Raw genomic sequence first — 22,918 nt, forward strand, 5'->3', positions numbered from 1 at the left:
TAGTAGTGTGTGAGGACCTACCCAAATCACAACTGCGCAGATTTCACAGAAATCACGAAATCAGGCGCTTTTTGTGAAATCCTCAGGGGGCATGAAAACTTACTGAAAATAAAGTGCTGGCTCTCCAGTGGGAGCCAGCAGTCCTCCCAGCCACGCAGTCTAGCCCAAAAGGAGACGCCAGAATGAAACAATCTGTGGCGAGGGGCGGGGCCACATGACTGATAACCATCTCAGCCAATCATCAGCGAGTGGATAGCCCTTTCCAGCTATCAGTGATGTAAGGCGGGCCCCTTAGCCAATCAGAGGCATGGGGGGGGGGGGAGGCCACCATGATAAGCCCTCAAACATGTCAGCAATCCCCAGCAACTCCCCACAAAATTGGCTGGCTGCTTCAAGTTGGGTAAACCCCTAGAAATGTGGGTAGAATACAATTCTTTGTTTGTTTTTTTTCAACTGCCCTTCTTCCAAGAGTGGAGCCTGGATACTTTTGGTTCCAGAGAAAGACTTGGGTAGTACTCTTGAAATACTTTTGGTTTAGATTTGCCTCTTATTACAAAACCAATTGCTAATATTGTTTCCTGAATTGTTTGTAAAATACTTCCTGTTACTAACACTTGCAAAGATTTCAAGCTTGTATTTAAAGAACTCTTAAAAACTCCTATAGTAAACAACATTTATCTACCAAGGTAGACACTGCTACAACCTACACTCCTGACATATCTACCAAGGAAGTTATTGCTTTGCTCTCAACTATGAAGAAGCATGCAATGAGATAGTTTCCTCATATAGCTCATTTTGGGCTTGGAAAACTTGAGTAAGCAACCTGGTTCACAGCTGCTTGATGAGAAGAATAGGAATAGCCCTGAGATTGGCTGTTGCCGCTGGTGTCTGTGGGCAGTCACTGCTCACCCCCCCCTCCTCACTGCCGACACTACTGCAGCTGCCTGCAGGCAGTCCATGCTCAGCCCGTCCTCACCACCGTCACCACAGATGCCTGCAGGCCGTCCCTGCTTGGTCTGTCGTCGCCGCTGTCACCACCGCAGCCTGTGGGTGGTCCCTGCTAGCCACTGCCACACCCCCGCTGCCAACACCGCCACCTGCTGGTGGTTGCTGTGCCCCCACGAGTCATTCATGCTGGTTGCAAGTCATCTGACTACAAATTATCCAGGCTCCACTGTACTAACATCAATCTGTTTGGACAAGAATATTCCCCAATTTTAGTTATAGGTTTCAACATGAAGAGAGAACCTCTAACCTGATTTACCACATTTTTAATGTAAGAAGATTAATATCTGTACAGTCAGGCACTGAAATCAGCAAAAAATACAAAGTGTAGGCTGAGTAAGTGATGTATATTAGAGATTGGGCATGTCTACACAAGACATTACATTGCCATAGTAATGTGCTACAGCAACATAGCATCAGTGGTCACAAACCATGATGCCACAGCTACGTCACTGTAGCAGCAAGCTCCCTCAGTATAAGCGTGTTGCTATGGTGATGTAGCGATGGAAAAAAATGTGCATCATCATCACAGAGCAAACAGGCTGTTACTGCACCATCATATAGGACTTCCAAAAGGCCAAAAGCAAGTCCTAAATGATGGTGCAGTAACAAAGGCACATGAAGACGTGCCCACTGAGTAGAAAGCATCTGCCCTACATGGTTGGTAAGATGTACTCCAAGCACCACAGAGAACACACGTCATTTGCACAGACTTCAATGCTCCAAGTGATAGAATCACACCAGTTTTCCTGTTATAGAATCATAGAAAATAGAGCTGGGTTTTCAGGGGGTCATCTAGTTTAACCACCTGCTTGATGCAGGAACATCTCTGTCTTAAACTATTCCATCCTCCCTTCTGGGAAGAAAAAATATTTACTCCTAGAAGGTCTGAAAAGTCTCAAGGGCTGACTTTTCACTGCCTATCTGGTTATTTCCATTTGTGTTGAGTGAGTACAAGACTCCACCAGATCAGAACAGCAGCATGACAAAGAGGAGTAAGGCCTTAGGTTCTCAGTGGCAGTGTCTACACAAAACACTGACTGTGCAGTCATTACTGAACAGTTATTTAGTACTTGTATAAGCAAGTACTAAATGACTGTGTGGTAACTGGAGTTACTGAACAGTTGCACTGAGGAACAGCTTTTTTGTGACACTGACTTCACAGTAACTCATGACTACTGTGCAGCAGCATCGCATCATGCTTCGTCCCACGCGACACTACTGCACAATAGTCACAAGCTACTGAGAAGTCAGCATCTCATGTAGACACGGCCAGTGTCTTCAGAGTTATATCATAGTTCCCCCAACAAACACTGTCCTATACATAGAACTGTAAGAGTACTCCAGTTGAGTCAGTGTTAAAACACTTGTTTGCACTTTACTTGTTAATCATACTGTTTAAGAAATGCAGGATACTAATAAACATACAAAAAACTAGAACTCTTGGTTCCAAAATGATACCTTTTATTAGACCAACTGGAAAATGGCAAGAAAATTGTCCTTTTCTGCAAGCTTTCAGGATCAAGGTCCCTTCGTCAGGCTCTGGGAAAAGTGTAGATGGTCCAAGATGGTAAAAAGTCCCCATAGGTAGGAAATAAATTCATTTTTGCACAGAGGGAGCTGAAGATGGAAGTCTGTCCCCATGAAAGTGTCTTTGTGGGCTGTGTTGAGTAGCTCTTTGATGGATGTCTTTTTGTCTCAGACCAACACAGCTACCAAGTACACCCCTGGATACTAATATACAGTTTTTATTTGCACACCCTTCCCTACTTTACTTGAAGTAAAAACTTAAAGCTGGAACTTAAAGGAAAAGCAAAATGCATGGCATGTTAAAGATACTAAAAGCATGATCCACAACAGAAATACGCATTTCATATGCACAGTGCAGAATTCTGAAAACTACACATTTTTTAATTCCTTGGTTCCCAGTCTGCTCCCAGTCAGAGTTCTCCCACTGCCTTCAGCAGGTGCACAGTTGGACACTGAATTAACTCTGGGCTTTACTGGTATTGGTGGCAAAATCCCAAATGACATCAGTGGAGCCAGTGGACTCCTCATCTACTATTGGTAGTTTAGTATACACAAAGTTCTGTGTAATCATGGTATATATAGAAGTGGGACTATATACAGCAGCTGTAACTTTTGGGTCCTGATCCTACAATCTTCATATCTCTGTTCTTTACTTTAATACTAGAACATATTACATGCAAAAGATAGAGAATACACTAAATTCAAGCCAAAAAAACCCCCTTCTGGGTAGAAGACCATTAAAGCTAGGAAACAGGAATGAGATTTTATATTTCCTCCATTCCACTTAAAGGTGAAATTCATCCCATTTAAAGAATTAATAAAGATGTTCATAGCATCTAGGGTCTTATGCTTACTCTCTAAGCTTACTAGGAAAGAATGACACCCACTCTTAACATCTAGTGGATTTTCCAGACTCGATCACACTGTTCATCTGGTTAGCCCAGCATCCTGTTCCTGAAAGTGGTACCAGATCATTCAAAGGCCATGTCTTCATTCACAATGCAATTATGGAACAATTTGCCCAGACTCCTATCAGAGTTTGGCTTCATCTGAATACTAAGGTTTAGAAGCTTTTGAAAGTGCCTTGAATTTCACTGATATGCCCATGTTCTTGTATTGTGAAAGTGAGTAGTAGCACCCAGTATACCTTTTCTATATAACATTAACTCTTGTATATGTCTTTTATCATTTCTTCGCTAATGTAGACCTTCTCGGCCCTTTTGGAATCACGGAACAAAGAAGCTTTCCCATGTCAAATCATTCTCATTAACCATCATGACACTCTCTCTTCCTACTATATCTTATTTGCAATAGGATAATTCTCTTTCTACTATATCCATTTTGTAATTGGGTAGTTGGTTTAATTTTTTTCTCAAGTAGCGTTAGGTTTTGTTTAATCCCACAATATGAAAATAAAGTACTTAACAGTTCAAAACTGTACTTTAAAAATTCAGAGCACTTTGCTACTAGATTTAAGTGCCAGTCTCAATTTCTGATGAAATGCATTAACCCGTTCTTTCTGAGCTGGCCAATCCAAGATGCAGTGAGATCTGAACATTCCTCTTCGCAAGCAAAGTGCTTGATTCATTTTGTAATCTGGAATATCATGAAGGAAGATCAAAATGATGGAATCTCGACTTTGTTCAATAGCTTGTTGTAGAGCATGATACACTTTGAACCTTAAGGAAAAGTAAAGTAATTAAGAACATTATTTGCTATTGTTTTACATATGGACAAATGTCAAACTGTTGTTTTTAATGACCCCATACAAAGATCTTCAGAGAATCAAAGCCTTGATTTGTATATGGGTCTGTATATAAGTTTTTTGCTTTCTTATGATGATCCCCTTTCAGCTAGCTACACAAACAAGCAATATTAAGGGCCCAATTAAAAAAAAAAAAAAAAAGGTATTTTTTATGCATTAAAAGCTCCACAAATCACTGTCCTGTTTCAGACACACAGTTCTAGGGAAGGTATTCTGTGGAACTCAAGTTACCAAACAGTAGTAGTAATGATTGTTTAAGTTACCAAATAAACAAGTGGATCGATAGATAGATCTAGCTATATCTGTGTATATGCACACACAACAATGTGAATTGGTTCTATCTGACTTCATGAGAATAATTCCACATTTACACTGATGAAATAAAAGGGATTCACCCTTTATTTGTTTTCATTATATAAACTTCTATTTTATCTAAAATATCATCTAAAAAGGTATCCCCCGCCCCCATACAAAATACTGTATCATACTCACTTTTTGCACCAGGGATCTTTTAAGAGATGTTCTGTCACAACAAAAATAATCTTCCTGCTCTTTTTTATACTATTCATTGTGGCTTCAAATTCAGATATTCCTGCTTCAAAATCTCGTTCCTCTAAACAAAACCTAATTTGAAACTGTGGATTTTTTTCCAGAGAGATAAAATTCTTTAACACCCAATTTTTGTTCTCTCTAGCATGAATAATGTAGGCATCATAATCAAACTCTTCTGGTTGTCTATCTATTTCATTAAAACCAAGTACTCGATTTACTGAAACATTCCAGTAAAATGCTATCCTCCACCCTTCAAACTGTATGAGAGTAGCAATAATGATGAGAAGCAATACAACAGTTGTACTGATTATGTACAGTAGTTTAAAGGGGGCACTATCTTTGCAGGGTGAGATATCAAAATGCATCACCAGAGTACCATGATAGTGAGGTGGGGTGTTACAAAGGTAATGGGAGTCTAATCCAGGTATGTATGCTTGGGTCACATTAAGCCAGCTAACAAACCAGGAAATACTTTCACAGGTGCAGTCAAAAGGATTGGAATCCAATTGTAATTCTTTCAGGTTCTTGAAAACTGTCCCAAACACTTTGTCTTCAACAGATGTTATCAAGTTTTTCTGAAGAATTAATGAATTCATAGATACTTGGTCATCAAATAAAGTTGCTGGAAGCAAATTCAAATTATTAGATCCCAAATCTAGGCTTCTTAGGTGAATCAAACCTTTGAACACTTGTACTGGAATTTCATCAAAACCATTAGACTTTAAATTAAGGACACGGAGGTTAAAGAGATCTCTTAAAAAAAAGACAGGGCCATCTGGGTTAGCATGTTTCCAAAGTCGAGCCAAATTATTATGCTGCAAATCTAGAATTTCAAGTTCATGAAGTCCATCAAACAAATCAACTCTTATGTTAGCTAGATTATTATTGCTGATATCCAGGATAGTGAGATTTTGCAGAGGATGAAAAGGTGAAGGAGAGAGGTCCAGACTGCTGCAAGCTACCTTTCTCAGCATCAGTTTTCTAAGGCTTGGAACAAATGTAAATGAATCACTTGTCAGAGTCAACTGCTTGTTATAGGACAGATAGATATCCTGGATATTATTGAGTCCCTGAAACTCATGACCTGTGAGCACCTGGGTAATTTCATTGAGGCCTAAATCAAGACTTTTCAGATGTCCCAGCCAGGAAAATGCTCCACTCTCTATTGCATAGATTCTATCTTTAGTGAGGTTGAGAAACTGCAAAGTAGAATTAGCGAGTGATGAAAAAGTTTTATTAGTTACTCTGTGTAAATCTGTGTCACAGTTGCATAGACTCAAATATTTCAGGTTGTCCAATCCTGTGAAAAGATGAGCTGTAATTTCTGGAAAAGTATTACCATCCATATTAAGATACTCCAGCTGGGTTAGCGAATAAAAGGAGAAATCATCAATTATTTTGGTAAGTGCATTTTTCAGATTCAAATATTTGACTTTGGACAATCCATAAAGAGAGTGGGAGTATAAATGAGAGATCTTATTATACTCCAGGCTTAACTCCTCCAAATTTGCAAGCCATATAAAAGAGCCATTTTTTATCACAGATAAAGAATTTTTTGAAAGGTTTAAAACTGAGAGATTTGTTTTTTCCAATCCATAGAAGGTTGAATTGTCAATACGTAAAAGATTAACCTGGCTCAGTGAGAGATTCTGAATTTTTGTATTGGATAATTCAGAACAAAGTTTCTCTGTGCGATTTTCACGAAGATCAATATTGTTCAGTACAAGGCCATACAGATTGCCAATCACACGTAAACAGCCTGTGTGAATCTAGAAGGGAAGAAAAAGAAAGGAATGACATTGATATAAACAAAGGAACTACGCAGGAAAGTTGCTTCAGAGAGCCAAAATCTGGGAAGGTCTTCAAATACCACAGAACAAGGCCCCAATTTAAAATTAACTTCTATATTGCCAGATTATTTTGAAGCCAAACTTTGTGAAAGAGGTTTTTATTTTGTTTTTGTTTACTGTATTTACTCAAATAAAAGATGACCCCAAATATAAGAACACCCTCCAATAATGAGATTCTACATATGGAAAATGTATCAGTTTGTTATAATTGTTCAGGTATCATAGGCGGCAGAAGGCTGGGACTAACGGTGCTTAGCCCCCGCAAACTGCGTTGGTGACAGCAGCTCCAGTGACACTTCTGCCACAGCTCTGCCCCCAGCACCCCCACTACATGCTCTTCCACCACCATGTGCACAGCACAGCACGTGCCAGCCCCAAACGGCCCTGCAGGAGGGAGGGACACTGCCCAGTCCCCACAAATAATATTTTCTAGTGCTGCTATGCCAGGTATACAATCTAGGTATTGGAGGGTTGCCTTGAATTCTTTTCTTCATCTCTCCCCTCCTACACCAAGGAAAGCAGTGGCTGGGAGTGGGAGTTCGGTGGCTCCCTTGCCCTGTCACCCACTTCCCCCTGCAACCTTCCTGCCCTCCTGCCACCTACATCCCCCCATCCCCAGCTCCCCACAGCCCCTGCCCCTCTTCCCACTCTCCGCCTCTCCCTCCAACGCCCCAGTCTTTCCTTCTTCCCTTGTTCTGCGCCCCCTCCCCCCCTTTATTGTAAACTGCTGCTCAGGCTGCTCCACAGCACCTAGAAGCTCAGCCCTTGCCTGGCCATGCAGCAGTGTTAGTACTGCTGATTGGCTGGGCAGGGGAAAGAGTTTCCATGTGATCTGCCCTGGGACAGATGCCAGCATAGCCAGAGCCCAGAGCTGACCTGTACTTGACAGTAAGGGGAGGGGAGGTGCAGGGCAAGGGAAGAAGCTGCAGAAAGGGAAGCAGAGGGGGCAGGAGGCTTCTGTGGGTCTGACTCTGGCCCCAACTTGGGCTCAGGGCCACAGTCAGAGCCACAATAGCTGCCTGCTTCCCCCTCTACTTTGTACATGAATATAAGATGAAGGGCTTTTTCCCCCTTGCTGATTGGGGGGAAAACCTGGTCTTAAATTCTAGTAAATGCAGTATTAATGTTTGACAACCGTTGATCCTTCTGGATCATGGTATATGCATGAGAGGTCACCCAGACTTTTGATACATATGCATAGACATAGGCAGAAGTTTCTCGGGGGAACGGAGGATGCCCAGACCTTCCATCCCCACTTTAGGCCAGTGAACCAGAATCCAAAGGCCAGACTAGGTCCAGACATTTGGTGTCTCCTGTATTGGTCTACGTGTCCAGGAATTAAACATGGGTCTCTTGCGTGGCAGACAAGGATTCTACCACTGAACCACAGGGGACTTCTCACAGTATTATTGTATACAATAAAAAAAGGCTACTTATGCAATTTAAAAGGAAAGGTTGAAAGAGTTATGTATGTTTATTTTGGAGAAAAGGAGATTAACGGAGGGACATGCTAACTGTTTTCAAATATTTAAAAGTCTGCCTCAAAAAAGATTGAGATGCCCACACCTAAGCAGATTTCTATCAAATCTTATAGAAAACCTTCTGAACCGTAAGAGCAGTAGGAGAATGGAACTACTGCCTGGAAAATGGTATACCTTCCTTCACTGGGAGTTTTTAAGAAGAGGATGGATACACATTAGGGGTGTGCGAATCAGGCCCTATCTGATTCAGATTCGGCCCAAATCAGGGACAGTGATTTGATTTGTTGATTCAGATCACTGTCCCCAATTTGATTCGGCTGAATCTGAATCTGAAGATTTAATGCTAATTCAGAGAATCAGTGATTCAGACAGACACAGCTTTAAAAGTTTTTTCTACATGCCTCAAGGTACCAGCATGATTCATGATCACTATGATGCTGGGATGCATGGAGCATCCCACACGAGTGCAGGGGGACCCTCCACATGCTCGTCAGTGAACCTGGAAGTGGACTGAAAGTACTTCAGGTCCACTTCCGGGTCGGCCAGGGAGCACGTGGTGGGGCCCCCCCACACCTCCTCAGCTCAGCGATTGGCCACAGGGAGACCTCAGGTGCCCCCTCCAGACTCAGAAGGCACCAGTCATCGAGTTTCTGGTCCACTTCTGGGTATACTGCTGAGCATGATGAGAAGCCCCCCTTGCTCCTCTGGGACAGTCCATGCACCCCAGCATTGCAGCACTTACAAGCCCCTGCTACCTAGAGCAATGGAGAAAAAACATTTAAAGCTGTGTCTATGTCCGAATCTCCGAATCTTTCCGAATCAATTCAGAGGGTTCTGATTCAATTCAGAAAGATTAAAGGGTCCTCTGATTTGATTCACATTTAGAGATTCAGCCACCGAATTGGGCTGAATCTCTGCCAAATTGAATCGGAGACCAAAGCTTCGCACAGCCCTAATACACATTTGTCTGGGATGATTTAGGACAAGTTAACCCTGCACTTGTGCTGGGTATTGCACCAGATAACTCTTAAGATCCCTTTCAATTCTACAATTCCATAGTGGTGCAAAGCACAATGTAACACTACTGTAAACTGTAATACCGTGCATCAATTTTGCAAACAAGAATTTTTGTTATTTAGGGACAGAAAAACTTCAATGAAATTCTGTGCCTAATCGTAATGGAACTCAATTATTAGAAGCAAATCTCTCTTCCTTGTATATCTTTTGAGGTCCCATTTACTAATATAGTGCTAAGAGTATCAATATGACACAGGATGAAAGGAAACATGAATATATTCTGATACACAGTAAAAAAGGGCATTTAGGCCCACAATTCCAGTCAAGAGGCAGCCAGTGTGTCCACTGTGTGGACATGATACGCACTTATGAAACTTGGCCCCATACATTTGCTTCAACAAAATGAATTAAATATACCTTACGACCTTACCAGACCTTACGACGACAGGCTGAGAGCTATGGGGCTCTTTAGCCTGGAAAAGTGCAGGCTCAGGGGAGATCTGATGGCCGCCTATAAGTTTATCGGGGTGGCCACCAGTACTTTACTTTCTGCCTCTCAGAAGACTGTACTAATTAACAAAGATAACTCTGGGTAAGGGCATCTTCACTCTTTCTGTTTCACGGTGCAGAAAAATTCATAGAGACAAAAGGAAAACAAGCAAGCTGCCTAACTCTATAGCCCAGGGGTCAACAATTTTTTGAGAAGAGTGCCAAAAACACCTGCAACCTTGATTTGTAAGATGTTGGCATGCCAGGGGCAGACAGCAGGACAGCTGCAAGGGGCCCGATCCTTGTTGCAGACAGCAACAAGAAGCCCTGCCCCCTTCCCTGCTCTCCGCCTCGAGGTGTGCGAGACACGCAAAATGCCTTCATGTGCCATGCTCTGGCACCTGTGCCAGGGGGGTTGCTACCCCTGCTATAGCCCAAAGAACAAGGCACTCACTGAGAGAGGGTGGAAGAGGAGTGTTCCAAGTTCTGCTTTTAGGATTATTTCTGTATTTCATCTAACATGTGTTTAATACAAATATATATAAGCAACCTTGGGAACAAGGACCAGAATTCAGGTCCTTTTCTAGCTGAAAGTTTTCTTCACAGTATTAGAGCTTGAAATGGAAGGGTAGAAAATGTCCTGCATAGGTCACCCTGTAGCCTGGTAAGTAGAAACAATGAGGTGGGAGATGCAGATTTTAAACTACCCACCTCTCCACTCCCCAAAGGCCATTATATAAAAAAGGGGGTGCTCTGAAAACACTACCTGGCTTGAGCCCTGTATACAGGAGAATAAGCGCTTTCCAGAAGTCAATCATGATTATGTAGAAGAGATACCAAGCTAAGGCTCAGTTCCAGGTATGTATGGAAACAGAATTCTAGACACCTACAGAACTATCAAGTTAAATAGGGAGTCAATTGGTGAATTTAGGTGTCTGCAGGGCTAGCTCCAGTTTTTCTGGATCACAGGCTTGGGTGCTAACACATCACATTCCTCTAAATCCTACTAAAAGGGCATAAAATTTAGCCCTTGGACCTACAGTTCCTGACCCTACTGAAACTGATTTAATTCCTTCCAACTAGTTAAGCTTACTGAATAAGTATACTAGCCATAACTGCATCATTTACAACACCCAAACACTTAACCTAAAACCAAGTAGTAGTTCAGTGCATCATAAATCTTATTCTACCTACATAATAAAACAAACATATTGTGAAGGGGACAGTATTATGTAATTCATCACAACACAACAATTTTAACTTTGGCCAAAATGAATAGTATTGTTTCACTAGTGATCTAAAATACAGACACACACACAGTGTCATAGTGTGTGTGTGTGTGTGTGTGTGTGTGTATTATATATTTATATAAAAATAAAATTACGGGCTACATCTTCACCAGGTAAAGATCCATTCTTTTATTTTTTACCTCTGACAGTGGGTTTGATGATAAATCCAGTCTTTTCAAGGATGTGTTACTAAGAAACTCTAGATCTTCTTTTTTTAACTCAGTTATTTTATTCTCAGAGAGCACAAGCTCATGAAGGTTCTCCAACTGCTGCTGTGATCCTAATTTTGCAGACTTCAAATGATTATGAGAGACATCCAAAATGTTCAAATTCTGGGGAAGAACACAAACGTCAAAATATGGCAATAAATCACATATCTTTTAAATTATTTTAGGTCTGATTGGTTAATATACGGACACAATTAGAACACAAATTGTAACGGAGAACCAGTAGACATACTGGAAGGCAATATTCTGTCTGGGTCAGACGTCATCAAAGATAACCAATATGGGAATCCCTAAGGCTGGTGACTAACAATAAGTTTCCTAACCCTCCCCCTGTCATTCTCCTGCCAGAGGAAACCTCTTGACATATTTTATGTCAATCCACAGGGAAAACAAATTAGCCTCCACTGGTGTGATCTCATCATGACCTGACACTTGGTACAAACTGAAAGCAAATGGTTTAATACAGGTTTCCCTCGCTTTATGCGGGTTCTGTGTGTGCATGAATTTGCTCTTATGCGATGACCCCTTTTTATACCAAAAATTCATTATATGCGAGGTAAATTCACTCTTATGCAATCAGTATAGTAGAAGCCCACAGTCAGCTGCTTTGTGCACTGAATTGTGGGAGTGATGCGCACCAAAATATTCTCTCCTGTGTGGATCTGTGCTCCTCACTCATTGTCAATGACATGTGTTTCTGTAGTTGCCATCCCCATGATGATAGTGCCCTGTACTTGTGTGTACTGTCTGCCATTGGTAAGTACCAAAATTGCCTTGTAAAAGTGACAGAAATGGGTCTGAGGGTCAGTACAGTTGAGGTCTTGGAACATAACCTTATTTGTTACGTTGTAAAGTGGGTTCCCTTTATGCGAATTTGAGTTATGCACTGTTTTCCAGGAACACATGTACAACATAAAGCAAGGGAAACCTGTACACTTTCTCCCACCAAAAGGCCTCATAGCTGAGGGACTAACAGAGCGTGTGCCCAGAGACTTGAATTCTATTCCCATCACTCAGGTCCCTAATATTATGTACATAGTGGGCGCGTCTACATAAGGTGCAGTACTGAACATTAACCTATTTATTGAGCAGTACAGGCAAACGTCTACATGTGTGTGCCCTTACTGCACAATAAATACCCTTAACCACGCAAATGCGGGTAGCAAATTTAAACATGATTAGTAAACGTGCAGTAATGCACATGTAAATGTGACCTGGCAGCAAATCTGCTGCTGGGTCTGCCCACTAGGGAGCCAGCCTGAGGCCAGCCCTAGAGGCCAGCCTCTCCTGCTCCATGGCTGGGCTACCTCTGTGGCAATCCCTAGCTGCAGGCTATAAAAGCCTGCAGCCGTTCTGTGCCCTGGGGCGCACACACCACAAGCAGCCTGAGGGGTCTGCAGGCCCTATATGGCCCCCTAGGCAGCCCACAGCCTGCCTGTGCATGCCTGCCTGGAGCTGTGTGCTACAGCTTGCCAGGTGGTGCCAACACCCAGCAGGCTCAGAGGCAGCACGGCTGGAGGCCCAGGAGGGCAAGGGTGGTCCCAGCAGTGACCTCCTGGAGCCCCTTGTCAGTGTCACTGGTGGCAGCAGCTGTGTGGCAGCGAGGGCCCTGGGAGAGCACATGCCTGGTAGGCAGGCAGTCGCTACACGTGGGGAAGCCGGCTGTGGGCCAGCCACTGGTCAGTGTGGTGGGCCACCAGGACTGAGAGACCCTGTTCCTCACTGCCAGGGCCAGAGGCTGGGGCAGCCATAGCACAGGGAGGCTCAGTGGACACAAACACAGCTGCCTTGTGCTTCCTCTGTGTTCGCCACGCTGCTCCTCTACACAAATTTGCTCCCAGTCAGCCAGGCAGCAGGGGCAGGAGATTGCTCCTTGCCCCGAGGAGTTGCCTGCTGCCAGGGTAGGCTCCAGTCATGAAGCCCAGGCAGGGATAATGTCCTCCTGCCTCAGCAGCAGAGAGTTCCTGGCCCTGGCTCTGCGATTGCAGAGTGGAGATTGCTCCCTGCCCCTGGGAACTGCCTTCTGCTGGGCTTGCTCCGGTGGTGGAGCCTGGGTGGAGCCAACGTGCCCCTGCCTAGGCAGCAGGAAGCTCCCAGGCTGAGCTCCACTATTGTGAAGTGGGGGCTGGGAGATTGCTTCCTGCCCCAGGGAGCTGCCTGGTGCTTGGGTGAGCACCAGTGGCAGAGCCTGGGTGGAGACAATGTCCTTCTGCCCTGGCAGCAGAGAGCTCCCAGCCCAAGCTTTGCAATCACATGGGTTCATTAGGGGCAGGTCCTGTCAGACCAACCTGATTGCCTTCTACGACCAGGTCACAAAATAACTGGACGTGGGTGTCACCATGCATGTAGTCTTTCTGGACTTCAGAAAGCCCTTTCACACTCTCTTCCATCCCATTCTCATTGAAAAGCTAGGCAACTGTGGCATTGATGCTTACACAGTCAGATGGGTTGTAAATTGGCTGAGGGGCCGAACCCAGAGAGTGGTGGTACACAGGTCATATTTGACCTGGAGAGATGTGGGCAGTGGAGTCCCCCAGGGCTTGCTCCTCAGGCCCACACCGTTCAATCTCTTTATTAGGGACTTGGATGAGGGGGTGAAAATCACCCTGTTCAAATTCACTAACGACACCAAGATTTGGGGCGAGATGGGCACGCTAGAAGGGAGTGGCAGGCTACAACTAGATCTGGACAGGTTACAGAGGTGGGCAGATGAGAATAGGATGGGATTCAATACTGACAAGTGCAGGGTACTGCACTTGGGCAGTAAGAACCAGCAGCATAGCTATAGGCTGGGGAACTCCCTTCTCGAAAGCACAGTGGCAGAAAGAGATCTTGGAGTCATTAACTATTCCAAAATCAACACGGGCCGCCAATGTGAGGACTTAGTCAGTAAGGCCAACCACACCTTGTGATGCATCCACAGATGCATCACAAGCAGGGCCAAGGAGGTGATCCTCCCCCTCTGTGTGACACTGGTTAGGCCACAGTTGGAGTGCTGCATCCAGTTCTAGGTGCCACACTTTAGGAGAGATATGGCCAGCATCAAGAGGATCCAGAGGAGGGCCACTCACATGATCCAGTGACAGCAGGACAGACCCTATGAGGAGAGGCTATGAGACCTGAACCTGTTCAGCCTTCACAAGAGAAGGCTGAGAGGGGACCTGGTAGCCGTCTATAAACTTACCAGGGGGGACAAGTGGGGAATGGGAGAAACCCTGTTCACCTGAGCACCTCCTGGAGTAACAAGGAATAACAGCCATAAGTTGTTTGAGAGTAGGTGCAGGCTGGACATTAGAAGGCACTACTTCACAGTCAGGGCAGCTAGGATCTGGAACCAGCTTCCAAGGGAAGTAGTGCTGGCTGGGGGTCTTTAAGAGGAGGCTTGACAATTACCTAGCTGGGGTCATATGACCCCAGTATTCTCTCCTGCCCAGGGCAGTGGGGCAGACTTGAAGATCTACTTAGGTCCCTTCTGACCCTACATCTATGAATCTATGAGCACCCTGCTGCTGGAGGCAGGGAGCCTGCCCTGGCAGGAGACAGGAAGCCTTTCCTGGCAGGAGGCAGCTCCTGGGGGCTGGGAGCAATCTCTCAGCCTCTGCCAGGAGACAGCTAACTCCTTGTTCCATACTTCCTACCAGCCCCTGGGCTAGCACCCAGGGAGAGCCTGGAGCTCCCCCAGGCTGCTGCAGGGTGGCAGAGCAGGGTGGGAGCAACCCTCTGCAGGCTGCTCCCACTGGGAGCAGATCTGTTCTCAAATGCCTGCTTGTGTAGATACCTGCCCAGGGTGGGTTTACTCTGGAGTAAATTACTCTGAAGTAAACCCATCCAGCAGCATTTGCACATGTAGATGAGCCCAGTAAATACCAATATACCACAAATACCTACATTACTCACAGCTGGCAACTGTAGCACAGGGTTTAAGGGATTTGCCCAGACTCGCCCAATTCAGAAACCCCAACCTGTAAACAATAATCAGAACCCACCTACAGGGCTCACGTCCAGATTGCAATACAGGACTTTTATTTTTTTGAGATTCCCTGACTTGTGTAGAACTGGGGCAATAGGTTTATGCTGGTCCATATCAAAGCCCCCCATGGAACCTTTGAGTCAAAATGAGGGAATTCAGCCAAGATCAGAATAGAAACTAGAACTGTGCAGAGTTCAGTTCCTTATCCCATCTGTGAAAATGAGGATATGCAAAGTACTGTGGTTTGGGAGGCAGGAGAATACAGAGCCACAGCAAAGAGCTGGACAGGACTGTTGTGGTGCTCTAGCTGTTTGCTGCAGCTTTTATTTCAAATGGCACTTTCTGCCTCTCTGATCAGCTGCCTGGACCACTGAAGCCACAGCAATTAGCTGAGCAGCAAATTTGTAATTCAGCCACCTAGCGGGCGTATCTACACAAGACACTATGGAGCAGTAGCAATAGCTCTTTGCTACAGTGCTGTAGCATCACCGGGCACAAACCATGACAGCGACGCTACTGTGCAGAAGTAACAAGCTGCTGCACAGTAGCATCTAAAAAAAACTAACTGTGCAACGACAGGACTGCGCAGTAATGCTGGTTACTGCACAATCCTTTAGAACTTGGTTAAGCAAGTACTGTCTGACTGCGCAGTAACAACTATGCAGTCCACTGCTTGTGTAGATGCAGCCAGTGTGAACTAACTGGGTTGTGAACCACTCAGATATGAAGAATCTGGATTCTACAGCACTAGAAAGCACAAAGGTCTCTCAAATTAATTTTGGCTTTCCCTGAGTCAATCTCAGCCAAAATGGAGAAGCAACCCTTTTTGCGGCTTATACTCTAAGACTTAGCTTTATGTATTACTTAACCCCATATGTAAAAAACGCTAACTTATTCTTACTTACCTTTGTTAAATTCTCAGAAGAGGAATTATACTACAAATGAAGCCTAATTTTTGTTCTGATTTTAAATAAATGGAAAGGCTATATGATTTAACTGAAAGGCACTGTAATTTAGTAAATAAAACACTGACCTTCAGTTAGAGCTGCATACTAATTATTTATTATCTTTGGGCCTATATTTCCCCAAATAGAAAACTGAGATTACCCTAATTTGTTCACACCATAGAACAATCCTGAGGCTGTGAAGTGGCTTTAAGCGCAAATCTTGTTTATCCAAAAGTTTCCACCACCCTCCGTTAATTCCTAACAGCATAGAGGGATGGCCAGGGACACAGTCAGAGTAGTGCTCCATTCTGGTGATCCCCAACTGCCAAAAGAAAGCTTTGTTGGTTAACAGAAGCTGCTGGAGAATAATTTCACAATAAAAGCAGCCATAGTTACCTCGATTTTTGCACAAACTGTACAACCCAATGCTGATAAAGGCACTTCAAAATCAAGAGTAGCTACCGACTTGGAGAAGTCCCCCAAAAGAGGAAAGTAATGTAACTTCTCAGTGTCATAAGAAAACCACAGGGATATATTGAGGAAAAAATTTAGCTGTAGCTCCCCGCTTGCATTACTTTTAATTCATTTTCCTCTCATTGTATTCTCTTCTATTTCCTCAGAATTTTCAGTGGTTTTCCCCATCACAAGCTCCCTCTCAATTGCATCTATTTCTTCTTTGTTTCACAAGGAAGCTGAGATTTCATTCTGCTCTGATGCAGTAGGAACCACCTGGTCCATTCTTTGGAATAATGCAAAAACATACCAGAAAACCCATTGCCCCTGTCCAGAGGGGGGAAACTAAAGATAGCGAAGATAGAAATAAAGATTTGCTCTTTAAATGCACTGGGTTTTACTACAGTAACTTTTACCAATTATAAAACAAAATGGAATACTTTCTTACCTTTAGGGGGTTGAAAAGATTGCCTTTGATTTCTATTATGTTAAACCCCAGATTGAGCTCAGTCAGATTGGTGCAGGAATCAAACACCCCATCAGAGAGCTCATGCAACTGATTGTGTTTCAAGTTTAGAACTGTTAACAGAGGCAGACTTTGGCACAGTCCTAGCTGTAGTTTGGATATGCTGTTGTATCCGGCATCCAAGTAAATCAGCTTGCTGTACTTTGTAAGATTTGCAGGTGGTAGCTTTTTTAGCTGGTTGTGAGAAATGTCGAAACCTGTTATATTAATAGGGAGGTCTGAAGGAATTTCAGTCAGTTTTAGATGACTGCAGTCAGCCACTTCATTTTTAATCTTACATTGGTTCTCAGCTGATACACATAGCAGAGAGATGGTCAGGAGACTGGACAAGCAGATCCAACAAGGAAGGGCTCTCATTGTTGTATCTACAAAGGTAAAATGAACACATACAGCACATATAATCATTTTGATAAAAAGCGTACATAACAACTATTGCAAATAAACCAGGCTTCTAATCAAGTTCTCTCACCTACATTATGCACATGCTATAATACAGGCAGCCCTCAACTTACACCATTTCGCACTTACAACGTTTATAAATTGACACCCTGTTTCAACTTCATGACATCAGTTTCGACTTACAATGCTTGATCCCATGCGACACCATGCCAGCAAACAAGTTCGCTGTCACTCATCTCCCTGGAGAACATCTGTCCAAACTTCCTTGGACACTTTCTTTAAGAAAGCAGACAAGACTCCAGAAAAACTTGCAGCTAAGACTCCTGAGAAAACTCCAGCCAAGAACCCTTCAATAAGCCCAGCAAAGTCACCTCAAAGAAGTCCTTCCAAATCAATGAGATTGCTATTTACGATATAAATACATTGATGTAGCTATAGTACTTATCTATAATTGATGGAGTACAGAATTCTGGGGTATTTTTAGTGAGAATATCAGGCCTTGGTTCAGGAACCAATCCCCCATTTATAACATTGTTTCTTATGAGAAAATTGGTTTCCAGTTACAAAGTTTCAACTTAAGACACTGTTTTCAGGAACCAATGTGTAGTAAGTCCAAGGACAGCCTGTATACAATTTGGTTATTTTAAACTATCCTCAATGTTCACTCTTTCCTCTTATACAATACCACTGACTTTTGCTGAAAAAAAATGAAACCTAATCAGAGCTGCCACTTAAGGGTTGTTTTCCATTACTGTCCCACTAGTCTCTTAGTAGCAGTTACTGATGTTCTGCCTAGCCAAATTCTCTCATATATACAGGGTGTTTATAAAGTCCACATGCCACTTTAAACTTTAATTACTTTGGAAATACATGATAGAAGCAAACTGTAAATGGCGATTGAAAGCATAATTCATTACGTTTTTTAACATAGTGTAAGCTATGCAAGGGGTAAGGGTCATGAATTGCATTTGTGACATAACTCGGCAACAACTGGGAAATGTTTTCTGCAAGTTGGAAAATCGGATCGAATGATGTATCACAAAAGATGGCGGTTATGTTGAAGTCTAGACATTTGAGCTGTAATGCGTTAAAACTTAATGAATGATTGCCGCTTACAGTTTGCTTCTATCATGTGTACATCCAAAGTTATTAAAGCTTCAAGTTGCACAAGGACTTTATAAACACCCTGTATTCAAATTCCATTTAACAGCGATAGGCTTAAAAGGCCCTGGCTAGCTTGTGCTATTATTGCATTTAAATAGATAAATCATTCATTTTGCAACTGGGTTCTGCCCAGAACCAACTGGCAGAATGTTGTGGGGCTGGATATGGGCAGACAAGGGTCTTTTTGGTAGATCCAGTATCTTTTATTAGACCAACTCAAATATTTGGACAAATTCTTAGCAAGCTTTCGGGTACAAACACCCTCCATCGGGCTGAGGAAGTGCCTCCAGATAGCATAATAACTCAAATGCCATTGCCCAGGAATTACATTAGGAACTGATGCAACCCATGTGAAGCAAAAGTAAAGGACACAAAAGCCTGAACAGGTATTTGTGTTTGGGTTTTTTTAAGAGAACAGTCTCATAAAAAAAAACTCTCTCAGTAACCTGGCAGATTAAATCCCGCAGTCATTCCTCTTGAGCAGGGTGGTAGCAGCTCGGACCCCCGTGCGGTGGAAATATAGCAGAGAGAGGTGGGAATACACAAAAGAGTGGCTCCCTTCTGGCTGCTCAGCTCTGATCAGGAAACGAGAGAAACGAAACTCGGAGCGGTGGCAGCGGGGGAAGGGAAGGAGACACGAGAGCAGGGCGGGGAGGAGAGTGACTGCAAAAATCAGCACCGAGGGGCTGGAGGGAGCGCTGCAGGCGTCAGGAAATGGAAAAGCAAGTGGCTGAAGGGGGGAGACCGCCGGAGGGCGGGAGGGAAGGAGATCGATCACTTGGCTGGGAGCCGAAGGGAGGGGAGGGGAGGGGAGCCCGGCTGGAGGGGCAGCGCCGCAGCCCTCACCTGCCAGCAGCGTCCGGGCCGGAGGCCAGGCCAAAGCGCAGCTCGGGATCCCTTCTTCTTTTGCGGGCTCCAGCCAGCTCCGCAGAGACACCAGAAGAAAAAAATTAAAGAGGGGAGGGGAGGGGCCGGGCCGGGCCGGGCCGTGCACCGCGTGGTGCTGCGCGGAGGGGAGCTTTAACACTGCCCTGCCTGGGCTGTTGGGGCCCGGGGCCCGCAGCCTGCGTCCTCTAGGGGACTGCTCAAATCAGATCCCTTCCCGCTTCCTCTGTTATCATGGCATCTCTCCTTTCTTTTTTGTTGTGGGTTTTTTGCGTTTACAAATAAGAAGAAAGGACGCACTGGAAGGGCAGGCAGGCACCTGTTGCACTGAACCCTGCTTTCCACACACCCTCCTCCGCCAGCCTGTTCAGTTCCCTGGCTTTTCCAAGGATGCCTGTCTTCATACTGTATTTTGGGCCTCTTCTGATTCTTTTTCGGGGATCTGAGTTTCCTGGGCAGAGGGCTGGCAGCAGAGTTGATAAAAATGCCACGTTTTTCTCCTGTTTATGGTAGAACCCCCCTCCTATTTACCCTGGTCTCTGGGAGATGCCTAATTCTCAGGTGACTGCTCCTGGAGCTTTCTTCAAGTCCTTAACCTTCCTTAGCAGCCATAAGGCCAGGTACAGACATTGCCCTTTTACCTGTATAAGTGATTGGAAACCTGTGACAGAACAAAGGTCAGCACATGTAGACTGGTTTAAACATGGCAGAACCTGGTCTAAGATTCCCTTTCCCGTGCCCCCACCAAAGGGTGAATGGTTGTTCTCTTCATACTGATTTAAACTATGCTGCTTACAAAAAACGGTTTAACTTAGATCCATTCCACGTTGGGCTTTTTGTATTCTGTACCTAGCCTAATGCCTAGACTTCTGCTGCTTTAGAGTTGTATTCAGGGTCTTAGCTGTATGGTCCAACCAGATTTGTACAAGCTGAGGAGCCAGAAGACTCTTTATCTTCAGTTCCCCCCTATTTTCAATACCAAATCTCTCAAGGAACATTTCTGATCTTAACTATGTCCATAGATATTTTTCACAGAAGAATCTGGTGTCCTGTTTGTTCAGTTAGGTCGCCATTTCTTTTGCAGAATGCAAAAGACAGAGACTTCCCCTACTCAAGCATGCTGGTTTCCAAGGTACCTTCCAGCTTTAAGGCTTTTGTGGGGGATCTGGTGAGAGAGGAGCTCCTGTCCTGGTTCCAAATTGCAGTATTGTTGGCTATAGTTTTTAAGAGGCAGAGAAAGGTGCTGGGGAGCGAAGTGCCGTTTGGTGTTTCTCAGAAGTCATGTTCCAATATTGTGAATTCAGCACTGAAAACAGCCGCTTTTAAGCGAATAAACACTCCCCTGAGTGTTGAAAGTCCATCTTTTAGGCCTGTGCGAAGCAGCTAGTATTCGCTTCAGATTTGGATTCAGCCAATTTGGGGGACAGCAATTCGATACAGTGATTCGAATCACTGTCCTGATTCAATTTGGCTGAATCTGATTTGGAGATTCAGCTGCTGCTGAATTTTCGAGTCAGCCAGGCCCATCCCCTCCAGCCCCTCTCCCAGCCCAGCTCCTGGTACTTGTTTAAAAAAAAAAGCCCCGATGCTCACCAGGTGCTGCCGGATGAGGGGAGGTGATCCCTTGTGCCCCCACTGCCCCATGCTGAATGGGGGAGCTCTGCATGGGTGCCCTGCCTGGGACAGCTCCGGCCCTTTAAGAAAACCGAAAAAACCCTGCACTCATCGCTCTTGCCAGTGGGGGGGCAATCCCTGCTGCCTTGCACCAGATGAGGGGCTCTGCACCATAGCCCGGAGGCCACTGCAGGAGCAATGAGTCCCAGGGCTTTTCTTGGGTTTGGTTTTTTTTTCTTAAAGAGCCGGAGCTGGCCTGAGCGGGGCAGCTGTGGGGGTGCCAGGGGAGTACACCAGGGCTTTTTTTTTTTTTTTTTTTAAGTACCAAGGCGGGGCAGGGTGGGGGGGGTGCAGCCATGGGGGGCCTGGCTGAGTGAGGGGGTTGGGGAGGCTGGTAGGGGTCCCCTCATGGTCCCCTCCCTCAGCCCCCCTCCCCCGCCCCAGTACTTACCAGCTGAAGTTGGCTGCAGCTCCGTGCTGCAGCCACCAGGGACTGCATGAATCATCAAAGCTCTCCAAATCTTTTCCAAATCTTTGGAGATTTGGAGAGCTTTGAATCTATTTGGACCTTTAAATTGGTCCCCTGATTTGACTAGGATTCGGCGATTCGGCCACCAAATCAGGCCGAATCTTCTCCAAATTGAATCACCACCTGAAGCTCCACATAGCCCTACCATCTTTGCAACATTAAGACTGTAGCCGCGAACTGCATTTTTGTTAACTTGCACTAAGTGGGAATAAAACAAAAGGAAATCACACAAACCAGTGACAAATGTATTGGATTTTGAACATTCTTCCATTTGAAGAATCTATTGTTACTAAGCAAATAATCTGTTTATTTATAGCCAAAGGCTATGAGTTGGTAAAGTTTCTTGAAACATCCCTTTTTGAAATGCAAGTAATGTGATAGGATAAAATGAAAGCTTCCAAAAAACTAACAGGACATGACACTGAAACTGAACAATCAAAGTTCAAACTGAGTAAAGTAGAAGTGTAAATAATCAATTAAAGCAACGGAAAGTTGTATTTTTAATTACCATACTTTCAGTCCGATAACCTGCAATGTTAATAGTGCACAGGTTAGAACCTTTGTTATTTAACAAGTCAGTGTGTAGATGAAATGAGGGGCTTGTGTGCACAACACTTTAAACTGGGCTAAATGCTTTTGTATCACTTTAATGGTGTCGGTGTTTGCGTGCCTCAGTGGTGTATTATGCATTAATTCCACCTGCTACAGGAAATTCGGCAGTGTAACGCACCTTAAATAACTTGGGGTGCAGCAAACTAAAACTCCAAGAAGCGCTGAGGAGTTTTAGTTTGCTACCCCTACAGCCGGGAAGCAAAGCAGTGGGCTCCATGCAGCTCCATGGCTCTGCAGGAAGCCCTGTAGGCAGCCTGGCAGCAGCCAGGGAAGGCAGGCTACACCCAAGAAAAGCAGAGATCCTGATTTCCACTCCCCACCCCCCCAGAGCCTGCCTGCTTGCATGAGCTGAGCAGGCCCAGTGCTTCCCTCTGTGGCTGCAGTGCCCGCCAAGACCACCTGAGCCAGGTGCCTGCAGGCAGATGCTGCCTTGGTGGGGACAGGGCTGCCATGGATGGAAGCACCAGCCCCAGCTGCCCAGGGACCAGTCTGCCTGCTGGAAACTTTCCCTCCCCTCCCTGCCATTAGAGAGGCAGGTAAGTGCAGGGTGTGTGCATGACACAGGGTTTGAAAGGGCCCTAAATTGAAGCGGGGAGTTAAAAAATCCACTGCCT

At 44.6% G+C, this 22,918-nt stretch overlaps 1 protein-coding gene across 2 annotated transcripts; it reads right to left on the reverse strand.

The window, feature by feature from the left end:
- Nucleotides 1-1,254: 1,254 nt before the first annotated feature.
- Nucleotides 1,255-19,754, reverse strand: TLR3 (toll like receptor 3). Of its 2 annotated transcripts, none has more exons than XM_006260649.4 (5): nucleotides 19,511-19,754; nucleotides 17,024-17,466; nucleotides 11,119-11,310; nucleotides 4,793-6,621; nucleotides 1,255-4,214 (listed from the first exon to the last, which is right to left on the reverse strand). In XM_006260649.4, exons 2-5 carry the CDS (start codon nucleotides 17,456-17,458, stop codon nucleotides 3,986-3,988), a joined length of 2,685 nt encoding a protein of 894 aa, XP_006260711.1. In that variant the 5' UTR covers nucleotides 17,459-17,466; nucleotides 19,511-19,754; the 3' UTR covers nucleotides 1,255-3,985. The 2 variants fall into 2 exon arrangements, with proteins under 2 accessions (XP_006260711.1, XP_014450347.1); XM_014594861.3 differs by lacking the exon at nucleotides 19,511-19,754 and adding an exon at nucleotides 19,111-19,261.
- Between the last annotated feature and the right edge of the window lie 3,164 nt (nucleotides 19,755-22,918).

Source organism: Alligator mississippiensis, chromosome 2 (genome assembly GCF_030867095.1).
Source record: "Alligator mississippiensis isolate rAllMis1 chromosome 2, rAllMis1, whole genome shotgun sequence".
NCBI lineage: Eukaryota > Metazoa > Chordata > Crocodylia > Alligatoridae > Alligator > Alligator mississippiensis.